The sequence below is a fragment of the Euprymna scolopes genome, chromosome 7, assembly GCF_053919585.1.
Source record: "Euprymna scolopes isolate OS-2025 chromosome 7, ASM5391958v1, whole genome shotgun sequence".
NCBI classification, from domain to species: domain Eukaryota; kingdom Metazoa; phylum Mollusca; class Cephalopoda; order Sepiida; family Sepiolidae; genus Euprymna; species Euprymna scolopes.
Window position 1 is genome coordinate 132,332,949 of NC_136488.1, and position 15,681 is coordinate 132,348,629.

Genomic DNA, 15,681 nt, shown 5'->3' on the forward strand with positions numbered 1-15,681 from the left:
CACCCTAGAATTAACGCACGAGGATGACTACCCATATCAGAAAGTTTTGCCTTACCAAGTAATCACAAACAATTATCTTTCAAGTTTTATTTTTCATCCCGACACAGAATTAAAAAATAAATGTCTTCACTAAATATGTACTAAATATGTCTGGGCATTACCTAAAAAAATATGGACTTTAATTACATGTTGATGAACACTTTCCTTAATTGACTTCATAATTGTCTGGGCGACGCAAAAGAGAGTCTATACTCCACCTTTATATCCAATAAATACCGTCGTAAATAAAAAAATTTTTTTTAAAACTGTTTCAATGAATGTTCAAAGAATTGCTTCCCAACACCTTTTTTATTATTATTTAAAATTATTTATGTACATTCATTCAACACCAGGGAAATATTTGACTAAAGCTTCTTGCAAGTTTACAAGTTATTTATCTATATATCTATAAAAGTGAACGTGTCTGTCTGTCTGACTGTCTGTCTGTGTACATTTCCCTACACAATAACTCTGTCAATTTTCAGTCTACAGACTCGAAATTTGATGTATAGGGTACTGAGATTTGAAAAAATCTTTGTAATCCTTTTTCGGACAGAAATTTGGCTGTTAAGGGGTCAAAGTTCAACGATTTGACCTTTGACAACTCTACCAAACTCCTCTGACAATTTTGGGTATAAACAATTGAAATTTTAGATATAGGTTCCTTGGACATGGATCTAACTTAATAACTTGATTTGAGCCCAAAACAATAAATGTTAAGGGGTCATAATAGGGGTCAAAGTTAAAAAAAAAATTTGAACTCTGCGGTCTCTACCAAATTATTCAGACAATTTCTGGTCTAAACATTTGAAATTTTACATAAAGTGTATTCAGAGATAGGGCAAGCTTTTTAATCGGTTTGGGTAAAAAGTTTGAGCTACCAATATATAAATGTATGTATGTATGTTTGTATGTCTGCCTAAAACTTTCGACAGAGGCAACAAATTTTCACAATATCCATATCATTTTGAAGCTAGGCCCTTCAGACGACAAATACCGAAAAATTGGCTAAAAACATTAATTTCTTCGCCCTCAACTGAGCACTTTTCTACAGGGAGGAGTTGCTTTTTTTGCCGATATTTTCTAAAGTCATCCCCTCTTTTCGGTTGTCTAACCTTAATTTAAACCTACGTCACTTCCGGTTAGGCGGTGGTCGTAACAGCAAAGACATCGGGTTTTTTCCCCGTTCTTTTCCTCCTTCGCGGTACGGGTTCGAGCCTGCCTTCCTACTATCACTTTTTTTTTTTTTTGTTGCTCAACACACACCTCCAAACACCCGGGCAACGCCGGGCCGAAATGCTAGTATAAAATAAAAACAAAAATGAGGGAGAAGCATGAACAAGACAAACATGAAAGGAAAAAAAATAATAATAATAAAAATAATAAAATAATAATAATAACACTTTAAAATAACTTAAGTAATTAACTTCTTTTATGGATATCACTCCAGACAAGGAACTAAAACAATTTTTTTTTCCTTATAAACACCACATCATGGTAAAAAAAAAAAAAAAAAAAATCATGGCAAAAAAAAAACCCAAAAAAATCATGGTAAAAAAAATTATGGTAAAAAAAACAACAACAAAAATCATGGTAAAAAAAGACAAAGAATATCATGGTAAAAAAAAATCATGGCAAAAAAAAACCCAAAAAAATCATGGTAAAAAAAATTATGGTAAAAAAAACAACAAAAAAAATCATGGTAAAAAAACAAAAAAAATCGTAAAATAAAAAAAATCATGGTAAAAAACAAAGAAAAATCAGCTATCGATGTAGATTTCGATCTAAAAAGCAGCAATTCTTTCTCAGAAACATTACTCATGGAATGTGAGGACTAAAGGACATAAGAGAAGCAAGAGTTAGAAGACTACCAAAAGTAAACCCAAAGCTCATTTCCTACTCTCCTAATTTAAAAAAAAATAAAAATTATAGGATGACAATTTTGAAACGTGATTTATTGCGTCATTTTATAGGATATATGTAGATATAAAACTTGATCATGGATAATTTTGAATAAAAAAAAAAAGAAACACCAAAAACCCTATTTGGACATTCCTGGTGTTCTGATCAAAGTGTAGTGTCTGTTCGTTTCTCGTCTGTATTAACTTCTATTGTCTTTTACATAATTATATATTTAATAATTAAAAAGAACAAGCTTAAAACGATTTTGTTGTGAAAACAGTATGTATAAATACACAAGCAAAACAGGGTCAGGCATGAAAATTAAAATCAGTTTTAAAAAATGTCATTTCATAAAAGTAAAAAAACTCAGCTGGAAACGTGCAATATCATAGAAAAAAATAAAATCATCTTATAAAATGATACAATAATCTACGTTTTACAACTTGCATCTCATAAGAACAATACATTAATTTATTTTTTAAAATTGTCATCTTATAAAATGGCACTATTAACCCAGCTCCAAAATTGTCATCTGACAAAATGGTACTATTATCCCAGCTCCAAAATTGTCAGCCTATACAATGGCACAACTAGCTTCAAAATTATCATATAAAATGGCACAATTAAACTAGCTTCAATATTGTCATCCTATATAATGGCACAATTTAACCAGCTCCAAAATTGTCATCCTATAAAATGGCACAATTAACCCAGCTTCAAAAATGTCATATAAAATGGCACAATTAAACTAGCTTTGAAATTTTAATCTTATGAAATGGTACAATTAACCTAGCTTTGAAATTTTCATCATATAAAATGGCACAATCAACCCAGCTTTAAAATTGTCATATAAAATGGCACAATTAACCCAGCTTTAAAATTGTCATATAAAATGGCACAATTAACCCAGCTTTAAAATTGTCATCATAGAAAATGGCACAATTAACCCAGCTTTAAAATTGTCATCATATTAAATGGTACAATAAACCCAGCTTTAGAAAAATTATCTTTTCATAAAATAATACTATATTCAACTTTTCAAATAACATCTCATTAAAATTAAATATACTTAATCTTAAAAAATGCCCCCCTCCCCCCCCAAAAAAATTGTTTTTGCATTAAAACAACAATGAAAGTTTTATTTAGAAATAATTTCTTTGTTGAACATTTTCGTCCCCCCCACACACACACACAAAAGTAGTAATATACTTAAAATTGCTGCAGAAAAATGCGTGATTTCCTTTTTTTTTTTTCAAATGATTAATATAATCTCAATACAACACGTACAAAGGCAACCTGATTCTAGGCCATTGTTAAGAGGACCGTTTTCTACATTGGCTGATGTGTATGGTCCTGCATAGTTCTATTAGGTTAACCCCTCCCAGGCTTTGCCTTCCCACCCTTTGAGAAGAGGTTAGTTTATTGCCAAGCAACTGAACCGCCCATACCAAGGAATGCTGACGAAGTTGCCAAGGCATGCTTTTGTAAGCTGGCTTTTCAAATCCCACTTTCTCAACCTTGTGTTGTATCTTCCTGCCATTCAAAGGGAGATAAATACCATCTAAATATTATATGATGCGAGTTGTGCTGTTTCTTATTTTATTTTTCAAAGACACACACACATTAAAAATTTATAAATTCATTTGTGCAGCATTCACAATATTACAGCATTCACCCACACCAAACCTCTTGGGTCAAAAAGCAAGATGCTTGAGAAATGGCCGACATAGCTGAAAGCACTTTTTTTCTTTTTTTTTTTGTCAAAAATATGAATTTTTGACCAAGGACTCGATTTAAAAAGAACTTATTTTTGCAAGTCTCTGGAAGTTGCTAAAGAAATATAAAAGGCACGGAGAACTTCTCTCTTCAGACAAAGGGACAACTGACACCAACAGCAACGCTCACCGAGTGAAATTCAGTAGCTGAAATGACAGCTTTTCTCGCACATCAAAGGACATAGCTTGACTCTCTCTTTCTCTCACTTCGCCACAACACAAGGACTTTTTCTCTCACGCTCTCAAGTCTTCACCTTCTTCCTCCCTTCCTTCTTTCACACAGACTGCCACATTGATGCACACTAAAAAGTAATTTCTTAAAATAAAATTTTTTAAAATAATCAAAAGTTTATTTTACATTATTTGGTAGTGTATTTCTTTTTATTTATTTATTTCAGGGGATTTATGCAAGTTCCTAACTATTGGTAAACCGTGACGTTCCCCAACAGAGTAATACTTTGTATTGTGAATTGTTAAAAAAAAAAAAAAAATCACGGTACTTGGTTTCTCCTCTTCAAACACGATCGCAGAAAACATGAAATTGTGTCTAAAATAACTGCAACTTTCTGGTAGGAAATGATTGAAATCACTTCAACAGACAGGCTGACAGTGACCTTCATATATAATAGGGCAGAGTAATTTTAGGAAGGAAAATTATTGTCGGGGCATGGGAACGGGTGGTTGTGACGTGTCCATTTGCTGATAGGAAACACATTATTCGTTACACAATGTAAGCTGTGATTATATTTGCGCATGGAAATGGTTCTGGGGATACATGACATAGATAAAATAAGGAGAAAACAATTAAGACGAATATGACATGTAATATTTGTGGCATGTTGAATTTCAAAACAGAGACAGTAGTTGGTGACGACATTGACAATGTCTGCCCTTGAGAGAGAGCTTTGTATTACTTTGACTACTATTCTTGTCTGCCTTCTTATATTTCCAACGTTTCGGACGATGTAACCTCCTTCGAATTACTTTTTTTTTAATTTAGGAATTATTATGTAAAACTTGGGAATATATATATATATATATATATATATATATATTATATATATATGATTATTCATTGAACTTTTAAATAGTCAAGTCGCTGCCTGATATCTGTTGTTTGATTGAAACAAGTGGCTATTTTTGTAGCAGCGGGATGTGAGCATGTTTATATAACAATAAACAAGTATATATATATATATATATATATATATATATATATATATATATATGTATGTATGAATAAGGTTGGTTGGTTGGTTGTTTTACAGCATATCAACCCTTTTCAGGTTATTTAATGCCGAATCCAGTGATTTTGAAGAAAAACTTTTTAATAGAATATATTTGGGATTTTTTTTCAAGTTGGTTTCTATTTAACCTATAATTGGGACCCTAACAGGTACTACCACTCTGGGTCAGAGTGAACTGGGAGCAATGGCAAATAAAGGGTGGCTCCACACTCCTCAAAGCCCACAAGCTAAGCCTCACCATCGGATATAGTTTAAGGCCATATCCAGGACCTGTATGAATAAAAATCAATACGAAAAATATATAAATGTTTATATCTTTTCTGTATTTATTTCCTATGTGTTGACGTGTAGGAATACAAAAAGTCTTTCGAAAGAAACAAGAAAATATATTTTCTCATAATATATACCAATTCTTATTTAAGAAGCTCAATGTAATTACAGAGCAATATAGTTAATTCCAAAGTTCATGATGTTGACCATCTTATAATTCATTCCTTTAATTCAGTTGACATCTACAATTCTTGACAGTATCTGTTTCGTAGCGCAAAATTAATTATATGAACTAGTAAATCTATTTTGACCTTAACACATCAGAAGAAATAGCAACAATCAATCCGTCAAAAGAAAATAAAGTGCGTTTTGACATGATTAAAATCCGAAAATTGGAAGAGAAGCTGTAAATACCTTATAATGTGTTTCCATTACGCCATTTTGAATTTAGAAATCAAGTCACTTGTGCTATGAAACAGATACTGTCAAGAATTGTAAATGTCAACTGAATTAAAGGAATAAATTATAAGATGGTCAACATCATGAAATTTGGAATATAGACTTTTGTCATTCATCACTATATTGCTCTGTAATTACATTGAGCTTCTTAAATAAGGATTGGTATATATTGTAAGGAAATAAAGTATATTTCCACACGCACACACACACACATATATATATATATAGAGAGAGAGAGAGAAAGAGAGAGAGAGAGATATTAATTGATTAATTAAATTCAGTTATATTATTAACATGAACTAAAAACCAATATTTTTTCAAAAGTGCTCAATACATGTGCAGAGCAAATATTACCGTTTTAAAAATATTTTACTATCACATAAATATATTATTGTTATTTTAATTATTTACTATTACATAAAAGATATTTTACTTTTTTTTCAAGAATATTTTACAGTTAAACATGTACATATGCCTAACTTTATGTCGATAAAGATATTCAAGAAATCTCTTTTTCAAAAGGACAAAAGAACATTGTAAGCATTTGTTAGCATAAATTGTTATTATTAATTTCAAACAAGCCACAAAAATAACATGCACCCTCGAGTGGTTTTTGGTCTTGATTAGTAAAAAAAAGCAAACACAAAAAAAAAAAAAACCCAGTACTTCTGCATGTATCGTCTCGGGATTTCCACAAATTTACTCGGGTGTGCCCGGCAAATAATGAGAAGAACTGGAAGCAACCGGGTGAGCGTTATTACAAAAAATACAAATTGTTACAACTCCCCACTCCTCATGTTAAGAATGGCGACGACCACCAAAATTCATAAAGTATAATACACTGGAAAAAAAAAAAATGTCTTAATATCCAGAAAACTACTTGCCGACCATTTCCAGTTCTTCTCATTATCTGCTGGGCATACCCTAGTAATTTCATAGAAATCGTTGGTCGATAAATGCAGAAGTACGAAAAATACAACCCTGTTCTAACCTGAGCAGAGGAGAGTTTCATGCATAATTTGGTGAACTTCTTTTTCAATAGCTTTTAGCTCAAATTCTTCTTTTTTTTTTTTTTCTGCTTTGTCACTTAAAACTGAATTTTACCTATTCATGACTTAACTAATAACATATTAGGTAAAATTCAGTTATAAGTGACACTCTTCTAGAGATTGAAGGTTCAATCCTCAGTGCCGGCGTTACAAAGAATACAATTGTAGAATTACTTAAGACTTCTAACCAGTCATGACTGACGGAATGATAGCATGCTACCACTGTGGATTAGATAAAAGGGTTCCGTTTGAAATTCTGTGCAGAGTCCCGAATTCAACAAAAAGATTCCAGAGTTCAACAAATTACACCTTTAAGAAGGTAGGAGGTTACATTGGCTGAAACGTTGTGCAAATAACATTCAAGATGATACCAGTAGTTTGAATCATCCAAATAATACAGATTCTTTTTTGTACAAGTAAAAATAAGTCTTATTCCACCTATATCTATACAACATAATCACATTGACACACCGGTCCTCGTTAAATCACTGAAGTTAAACAACGTTGAGCCTAGTCAGTACCAGATGGGTGACCATTTACGATTTCCATGTGCTGTATGTAGGAGGACGTCGACACCTCCCTGCAAGAGCTGCAAAAACGTAACGTTGTCATCTCCCCTCATGGGGATATACATACAACTGCGGGTTGCTTGTGAATTTCAGACTCACATCAAACTTCTTCTTCTGGAGTTTAATCTGCCTAAGGTTAGTGTCGTAGTTTCATTTCAGTTTTTATTCATCCACCTCCATATACACGTTTTAAGTTTAAATTTTTTTTTTTTTTTTTTTGCCAGCGGTGTAATCTATTTTTGAAACAAGTTGTCAAATCAGATTAAGAACAACATATTGCAGATGGAATTCGATAAATTCAGAAAGAAATGGTAAAAAAAAAGGGAAATATTATATTTTGGAATTTTTTGCGATAAGAATTAATGAGTTGCATCATGCCAATTATTTGGTTTACCATTATCATCCTCAATGTTTTGCTTGATGTAACCGCCGACCTTCTTCAAGTGTGTTGTCATAAACTGTAATTGTTACACAATTTCAAATGGAACCTTTTATTTAATCCACAAGGATAACTTACTCTCTGCAAAGATCTGTGGTGCAACGGATAAAAGTGCTAAATAATGTGACACTATGTTCGACTGAAGTCTTTGAGTGCTAAGGGGGTAAGACATGACAAATGAAATGGCATTTTTTTAAACAATGGCTGAGGAGTCAGAGGTGAAGTTTAAATTTAGAGTGTGACGAGTGACCAGGTGACCGAATGACCGATAGATAGAGAACAATAGATTAAGGTTAAGACAATGCACCTGTGTGTATTTTGGGGAGAGGGTTACTGTGAGTCAGGGGAACAATAGGGACAACAAAGTTTAACTTAACAACAGTCAGTGAGTTTTTACGACAGTTGGACTTTGACTACAGTTGGAGACAGATCATGGCTTGGGCCAGCTTTGGGAGATAGGTAAATGAATTGACGGCAACAGACAAACCCAGCCTCGACTGAACATAAATTTAAACCTTAGCATGTAGACATACACACCCAGACTCCAATCGACATATATGTGAAGCATCAGAGTTTGCGTTTTTCTTGTGTTTTGTTTTTTGTTTTGTTTTTCTTGTGTTTTGTTTTGTTTTTATACCTGTGGACCTGTGCGTCCCCATTGATGGTTTCCAGTGTGAAAAAGACAACGACGACACAGTCGACAAAAAAGACAACGGCGACACAGTCGACAAAAAAGACAACGACGACACAAGAACGATGAAAGATCGAAAACAAAGCCATAGCACACAATGATGGGGGTCGTCAGGCTGTCGAGTGGGGAAGCATGTGGGTGTCATAGTAATAATCTTCTAAAAGGTTAAAGGTCCAATATTTAATACAGACGACACTAAGAATATAATTTTAAATTAGTTAACTCCTTGTACAGATTTCAGAGTTTGACAAGATGCACCTGAAGGAGGTCGGAGGTTACATCAGCTGAAATGTTGTGAGAATAACAAGTAAGATGAGAATAGCATTCAGCAATTATCCACAATTTTCTCCCCTTTGATTAAATAAATTCTGAACGTGTTTAAATATTAGAACCGTTTTGCTATTACAATAATATTTTCAATTGCTTGGATTACAATTATCATCTTTATTGATATATTCACGTTTCGGTCAGTGTCATCTAAAACCTTCTCCAGGCGTATCTTCCTGAACTCGAGACACTGGATTCTAAGTTCAATTAAAAGGTTCCCGAATTCAAAAAAATTCACCTGAAGAAGATCGGAGGTTACATCGAGTGAAAACTTGTAAACGTAACATCCCAGATGCGAATAGTAGTCCGAAGAATGTAAATTAAAAATCACCATCAAACAAAATTTGTTTAGATTTTAATTTCTGTACTATTTTAGTTTTTTTCATTATTTTTCTTTTATCGTTTCCATTTTTAATGAAGGACAATATTTTTTTTGTTATTTTAATTGTTTTTTAATAAATAGAAATAGGATCAAATACACTTAAAGTACCCCAAAATGAACAACAATTAAAAAGACATATTTTGTTTAGAGATAGATTTTTTTTTTTTACTTTTGACTTATGGTTTTATTATTTATAAATTTAAGATTTTTATAGTGAAAAATCCAATATATATACATAAAAAATTTTTTAATATTTTTAATACTAAATAAAAAAAATAATAAATTATTTTTGTAAAACATCTGTACACAACATTTTTAATTTGAATGTTTTTTTTAATATGTGTTTGTTGTGTTTATTTCTCTATATATCTATAAAAGTGAAAATGTGTGTGTGTGTCTGTGTGTGTGTGTGTGTGTCTGTGTACACTTCTCTTCCAAATAACTCTGTCAATTTTTGGTCTACAGACTCGAGATTTGACATAAGAGGTATCAAGATTTGGGAAACTCTTTTTAATCGGTTTTCGGCCAGAAATTTGGCTGTTTGACCTTTGAAAACTCTACCAAACTCCACGGTCAATTTTGGGTCTAAATACTTGAAATTTTAGATGTAGGTTACTTGGACATGAGTCTAAACATTTTAATTTAAGCCTAAAACAATAAATGTTAAGAGGTCAAAATTGGGGTCAAAGTTTAAAAAAATTTGATGTCTGCGGTCTCTACTAACTTTTCTCTATGGTAGTTAAGGAAGCCTATAATATAGAAAGGCATTACCGTACATATTCACACTTTTTAATATATACATATGCACGTAAAGTTATGAACAGTTCATAGGGCCCGAGCAAAGCTGGGTAGAGCTGCAGAGCTGCTAGTATGTTATAAAATGGTTTGTAAACAAATCTAATAATGATTTTGATAAATCTATAAAGTTTACAAAACAAAATTTTTTGAAATCAAACCGTTTTTTTTTTTAATTAAAAATATGTGTATAACAAAAATATGCTTGTAAGTAAAACAATGTATTTTTCAGGCTATTAGTAATTTTTTTGTAAATACCTGTTCTAAAAAAAACTGCAAACTTTCTTTCTTTCTTTTCATAATTCAACAGGAACTAAAAAGAAATACAAAGTTAAGTCAAAATGTGTCCTTTTGTTCATTTGGAGGTACCTCAAATCTATTTGATCCGATTAATAATAAAGCCAGAGCTTAAAACTGCAAAAAATTACAGTGCAAAAAAAAAAAAGAAAATCTCATTTGAACATAATTTTTTGCAAAAATAAATAAAGAAAAAGAAAATTATGCAAATTTACATATAAGTTTATCATCAAATTAATTCATATTTGAACTGAGCTGACAAACCAATTTGTCGTATTGGATGAGGATGGTGTGGGGTTAGGGCTAGTTTGATTAGTTTCAACTTTGCAGAGTTCACTTACCTTCTTACACTCTGATCACTAATTTGCTTGTCTCTTCACACATGCAAGTCTTGCAGTTTTTTTTATTCATGAACTAGTTCATTCATTGGAAAATAAGGAGGCAAAGATTACAAGAAAAGTAAGTGAGAAGTGAAAAGGAATAGAGATAGGATTTTGGTTTTCATGAAACTGTCAAAGATCACTTTCTATCTCAACTTGCTTACATTAGTTTTGAAGCAGTTTTATCTGCATTGACTAAAAAAAAGGCTGGTCTTTATTCGCTTCAAAGAAGGTTTGTCCATATTCGCTTCAGAGAAGTTTTGTTTACATTAACTTCAAAAAACATTTGTGTACATTTGCTTCAAACGTTTACCTACATTCACTTCAAAGGTTTGCCAACATTAATTAAGAAGAACATTTGTCTACATTTGCTTCAAAAAAGGTTTGTCTACATTTACTTCAGTGAACATTTATCTACATTAACTTCAAAAAACATTTGTCTTCATTAACTTCAAAAAACATTTGTCTTCATTAACTTCAAAAAACATTTGTCTACATTAACTTCAAAAAACAGCTGTCTACATTAACTTCAAAAAACAGCTGTCTACATTAACTTCAAAAAACAGTTGTCTACATTAACTTCAAAAAACAGTTGTCTACATTAACTTCAAAAAACAGTTGTCTACATTAACTTCAAAAAACAGTTGTCTACATTAACTTCAAAAAACAGTTGTCTACATTAACTTCAAAGAACAGTTGTCTACATTAACTTCAAAGAACATTCGTCTACAGTAACTTCAAAGAAAAACATTGAAACCATTTTAATTTAAAGTCCTTACAATATATTAATCATTCACTCTTATCATATATAAACAAACATATGGTAAACATGAAAACATCATTAGCAGAAATCAGTTTTTATTTTTGTTTATAAAAGCTATGTACAGCAGTTAATGGAGAACTCATATCTTTAAAAAATAATTGACTAAAACCAAATTTAATAACCTTTAATGTCTTCCAAATGTTTGATAGTGAAAGCCGGCAAAGAGATATCAAATGTTCTGATTAGTCGAAAAAGGTCACATGCTAGGAGAGGAATTTTAAAATAATCAGCTGTTAAGTTAGAGCAGTTTCTGAGTAGCTAGCTTTCAGCTACGAGTAATAAAATTGAAGATATCGACACGGTCACCATGCATGGTTAAATATATGTTCCGAGCTGCATGAAACTATATCTCCATTGTATAAAAGTAATGTGCACCTACCTGTAGGTGTATTCTGCGCTCAAATCAACTTTTTGAAGAGAGAGCTGGGAGAGAACTTCATCGCTTGTAAAATAATTGGGTCCGCATTTTTCCTCGTCTTTCGTAGGCATGGAGGGAATGTTCTCACAACTTCCTACCATGGAGCCCTCAAACACAGACATAAAATCTCCAGCTGAGGCTGCAAGAAAAAAATAAAAGAAAACAAAAAAAACTTAGCACAACTGTGAGTTGCGATTAGTTTAACAAGATCATATGTTAAGTTAGAGAGAAGGATTTTGAAGTAGTCGAGATACTTCAGCTGATGAAATGCAAAGGTACTAGTACAGGGGGGGGTGCACATGGCTACCTGGATAAAAAGCAATAATTAGATTGGTTGTTGGTTGGTTGTTTTCGTTTTACGGCATATCAACGTTTTTCAGGTTATTTAATGCCGAATCTAGTTATTTTGAGGAACAAGTTTTTATGGAGTATATATTTTTTTTTTTAAGTCCGATTCTATTTAACCCATAGTTGGGACCCTAACAGGTACTACCACTCCGGGTCAGAGTGGACCTGGGAGCAATGGCAATTAAAGGGTGGCTCCACACTCCCCAAGGCCCGCAAGGTGGGGCCTCATCATCGGATATAGTTTTAGATCATATCCAGGACCGGGAAGTAGGGAAGGAAAAAGAAAGGAGGGGGGGGGGGGGAAGGAAGGGGCTGTTGATTTTGTTTTGTCTTTGTAGAACATAATTAAGTTTTACAAAAGAGAATAGAAAACAAAAACAGAAATCGATGTAGGTGCATTTCATCTCAGAAAGCCAATAGGCAGCCTGATCTGGTAGCACCAGGCAATAATTAGAGTAAACTTCTAAGAAATTATGACATGACCGACCCAAATGTGATCAATATGGAATGAAATAAATTAATATATACAAGATTTTTTACTCTGTTAAAAATGACCAAAAGTTATGGTCTGTTTACTTAAAACGAGTGCTTTATGCTAAATTTATGTTGTGAATATGGTTAAATTTGTGCAAATTTTTGCATTAAATACTATTGCCTATTAATCCCTAACTGTGCATCAAATGGATACGGATAGGTTCATACAAAATTTCAGCCAAATCAGCTTAGCAGTGTCAGAAAAAAAGTGAAATTTAAATATTAATGCCTATGTGCATCAAATGAATACCATAATACTTAGTATGCTGCACCTTATATTCGAAGGTACATACAAAATTTCAGCCAAATCGGCTTAGTAGTGTCAGAGAAAAAGTGAACGTTAAATACTAATGCCTATTAATCCCTAACTGTGTGAGTACATTAAATGAATACCACAGGGCTCTACATTGCAAGGGAAACAGTCACATTTGCAAGTGATTTTTCAAAGTGGCGACTAGAAATAATAAAACGCTTATCTTTTGGCAATTGTGTTTTTTTCACCGACAATCTTCCAAAGCTAACTACTCAGTGAAAAATATCTTTTCAACTTTTTTTTTTTTTTAATAAAACGAATAAAGTTAGATTATTTTAACAATAAAAGTTTAATAGAACAAGATACTTTTTTTTAATGAATGAAGGCTGATTAAAAAAACATCGGAAGAAATTAGAACGGTCATACCTTCAAGTATCAACATAAAATTTGTTGTATACTTAGAATTACACTAATTTAAAAAGATACGGAAAAAACTTTATTATGTACATAAGCATCACAAAACAAAGATGTCATATTCCAAAAATCATATGTGTTTTGCTACTGAACGAAAATATTTAGTTTTCAAAGGTCAACTAAAGATAGATTTGTCCATAGAATCCTGTACCATAATACTTAGTTCGCTGCACCTTATGATAACCAAGATCCATACAAAATTTCAGCCAGATCGGCTCAGTAGATTCTGGGAAAAAGTAGAATCGACAGACAGACAAACAGACAGACTAAGAGAAATATAATAGACATAAAATAATGAAATGTCCATAGATTCTTTAAATCAACAGTAAATTTACATATTATTTAATTGGAATTCATTATTGAGATTAGTATTATTTATTATTTTATTGCAGACTATTATCCTTATCTTTCTTAGCTGTTGTTTCATGACGTTTCGGCCACCTATTCCTCTGGCCTTCGTCAGGTGGTAACTGTGACAGGATAGGAACGCCGAAACTCCTAACTGCATTCTCAGCAATTACTGCCATCCATAGTTGTCGTCGTCTCACCATGTTTTGGCCAAGTAACGCTGGCTGGCTTTGGGTAGGATTGAAATGCTATCTTCAGACAATTCTCACTTGGAGCCGTAGAGATTCAATGTCTCTATCCACTGCACCAAGGACCCCCACTAGTAAATAAATAAAATAAAAATCTTGGGCGACATATACAAATATGCAACATACGACATGAAAACAAAAATGCATTATAATAATAGGTTCCATCTACATTATTATATATTTACATTTTATTTGTAACACATTATTAATATAGGACCCGTGGCGCAGTGGTTAGAGTAATTGGAAAAATCAATTGTAAAAGTGATATTCTTCTGAAGGTTGAAGGTTCAATTCTCAGTGTAAGCGACCGAAAAAATACAATCGTGAATTAATTAGGACCTCTATCCAGTCATGGCTGAGGGAACAAGAGTATACTGCCCCCATGAAATAAATAAAGAGCTCCATTCAAAATTCCATCCAAATAAAAATCAGACTGTCTTGATAACAAGCTACAAATCCCCACCTGATTTTTTTTTTATAATAATGCATGCTGCACACACACACACATATATATATATATATATATATATATATATATATATATATATATATAGATATAAAAGCGAAAATATATGTATGTATGTATGTATGTGTGTTCGCTTTTTCTGTGTGTCTACAAAAGGCATTTTTCAGAGAAGCGGTCGCTCGCTTCACAACTTTTTAAAACATTTTATATCACATATAAATCGTAATATCTCACAGTTAACAACAAAGCTCGCCTGTCTATTTAATTTGCTCGATTTCGGGAAGATAAATATTCAACATTTGTCACTCGCCGCATGTGGGTTAGTCTTTTTCCTATAACATCTTGGGGGGAGGGAAGCGTTCAGCAGTAAATGAAATCCCGCAGTCAAACTTGACCTCATTAACTCATTAAAACGGGCACCTGCTAAATCGAAGTAATTAAATAAATTCAAACGTGTTTCCGTTAGCATGTCGCGGTGGGATAATGATTAACGTCGCACTTTTTTTTTTTCACACTTTAATTTACAACTTTGCCTCAACGGTTCGGGTTTGATCCTCATACTTACTTTTTTTTTTAACCCCCCCCCCCGAGTTTCCACACACACCTCCAAACACCCGGGCATCGCCAGGTACCCTTCGCTAGTATATATATAGAAATAAAAAGGAACAAACCGTATGTGTTCATCAACATTTTGTCTTTATTTCAAAACGTTGATGAACACATAATACGGTTTGTTCCTTTTTATTTCTGAATTTTGTCGGAATACTATTTCCATTATTTTCATCATTCATATATATATATATATATATATATATATATATATTGCCAAGGGTGTGAGTCCCATATAGAAACGTTGATTTAATTTGAATAAAATAAAATATGCATCAAATGCGCTTGAACCCAAATCATAACGTAATATTAGGAAAATAAACAAATATTTTACTTGTTTGAAATTTATAACATAAATATATTTCAGAGCTAGACTCCATCTTCAGTATGTTGTTTTTTCTTTCTTTTTTTTATTTCTTCTTCTTCCTTGCCATGTTGTAAAGTTGGAGAAAGAAAAGTCTGTTTGTAAAGAGCCGCATGTTGTATCTGAGCAGTTGTATTTTGAAATGTTGGAATACTGAAAGTGAATACCCCCTGAC

At 32.4% G+C, this 15,681-nt stretch overlaps 1 protein-coding gene across 4 annotated transcripts in view; it reads right to left on the reverse strand.

Annotated features, from left to right (window-relative positions):
* The window catches only part of LOC145279943 (oxysterol-binding protein-related protein 1-like), a 493,074-nt gene that overhangs the window by 365,414 nt on the left and 111,979 nt on the right, over positions 1–15,681 (reverse strand). For all 4 annotated transcript variants that reach the window (XM_080131542.1, XM_080131540.1, XM_080131541.1 and 1 more), the window contains exon 16: positions 11,824–12,001. In XM_080131542.1, coding sequence (XP_079987668.1) covers positions 11,824–12,001 — 178 coding nt within the window. The remainder of the gene's footprint in view (positions 1–11,823; positions 12,002–15,681) is intronic.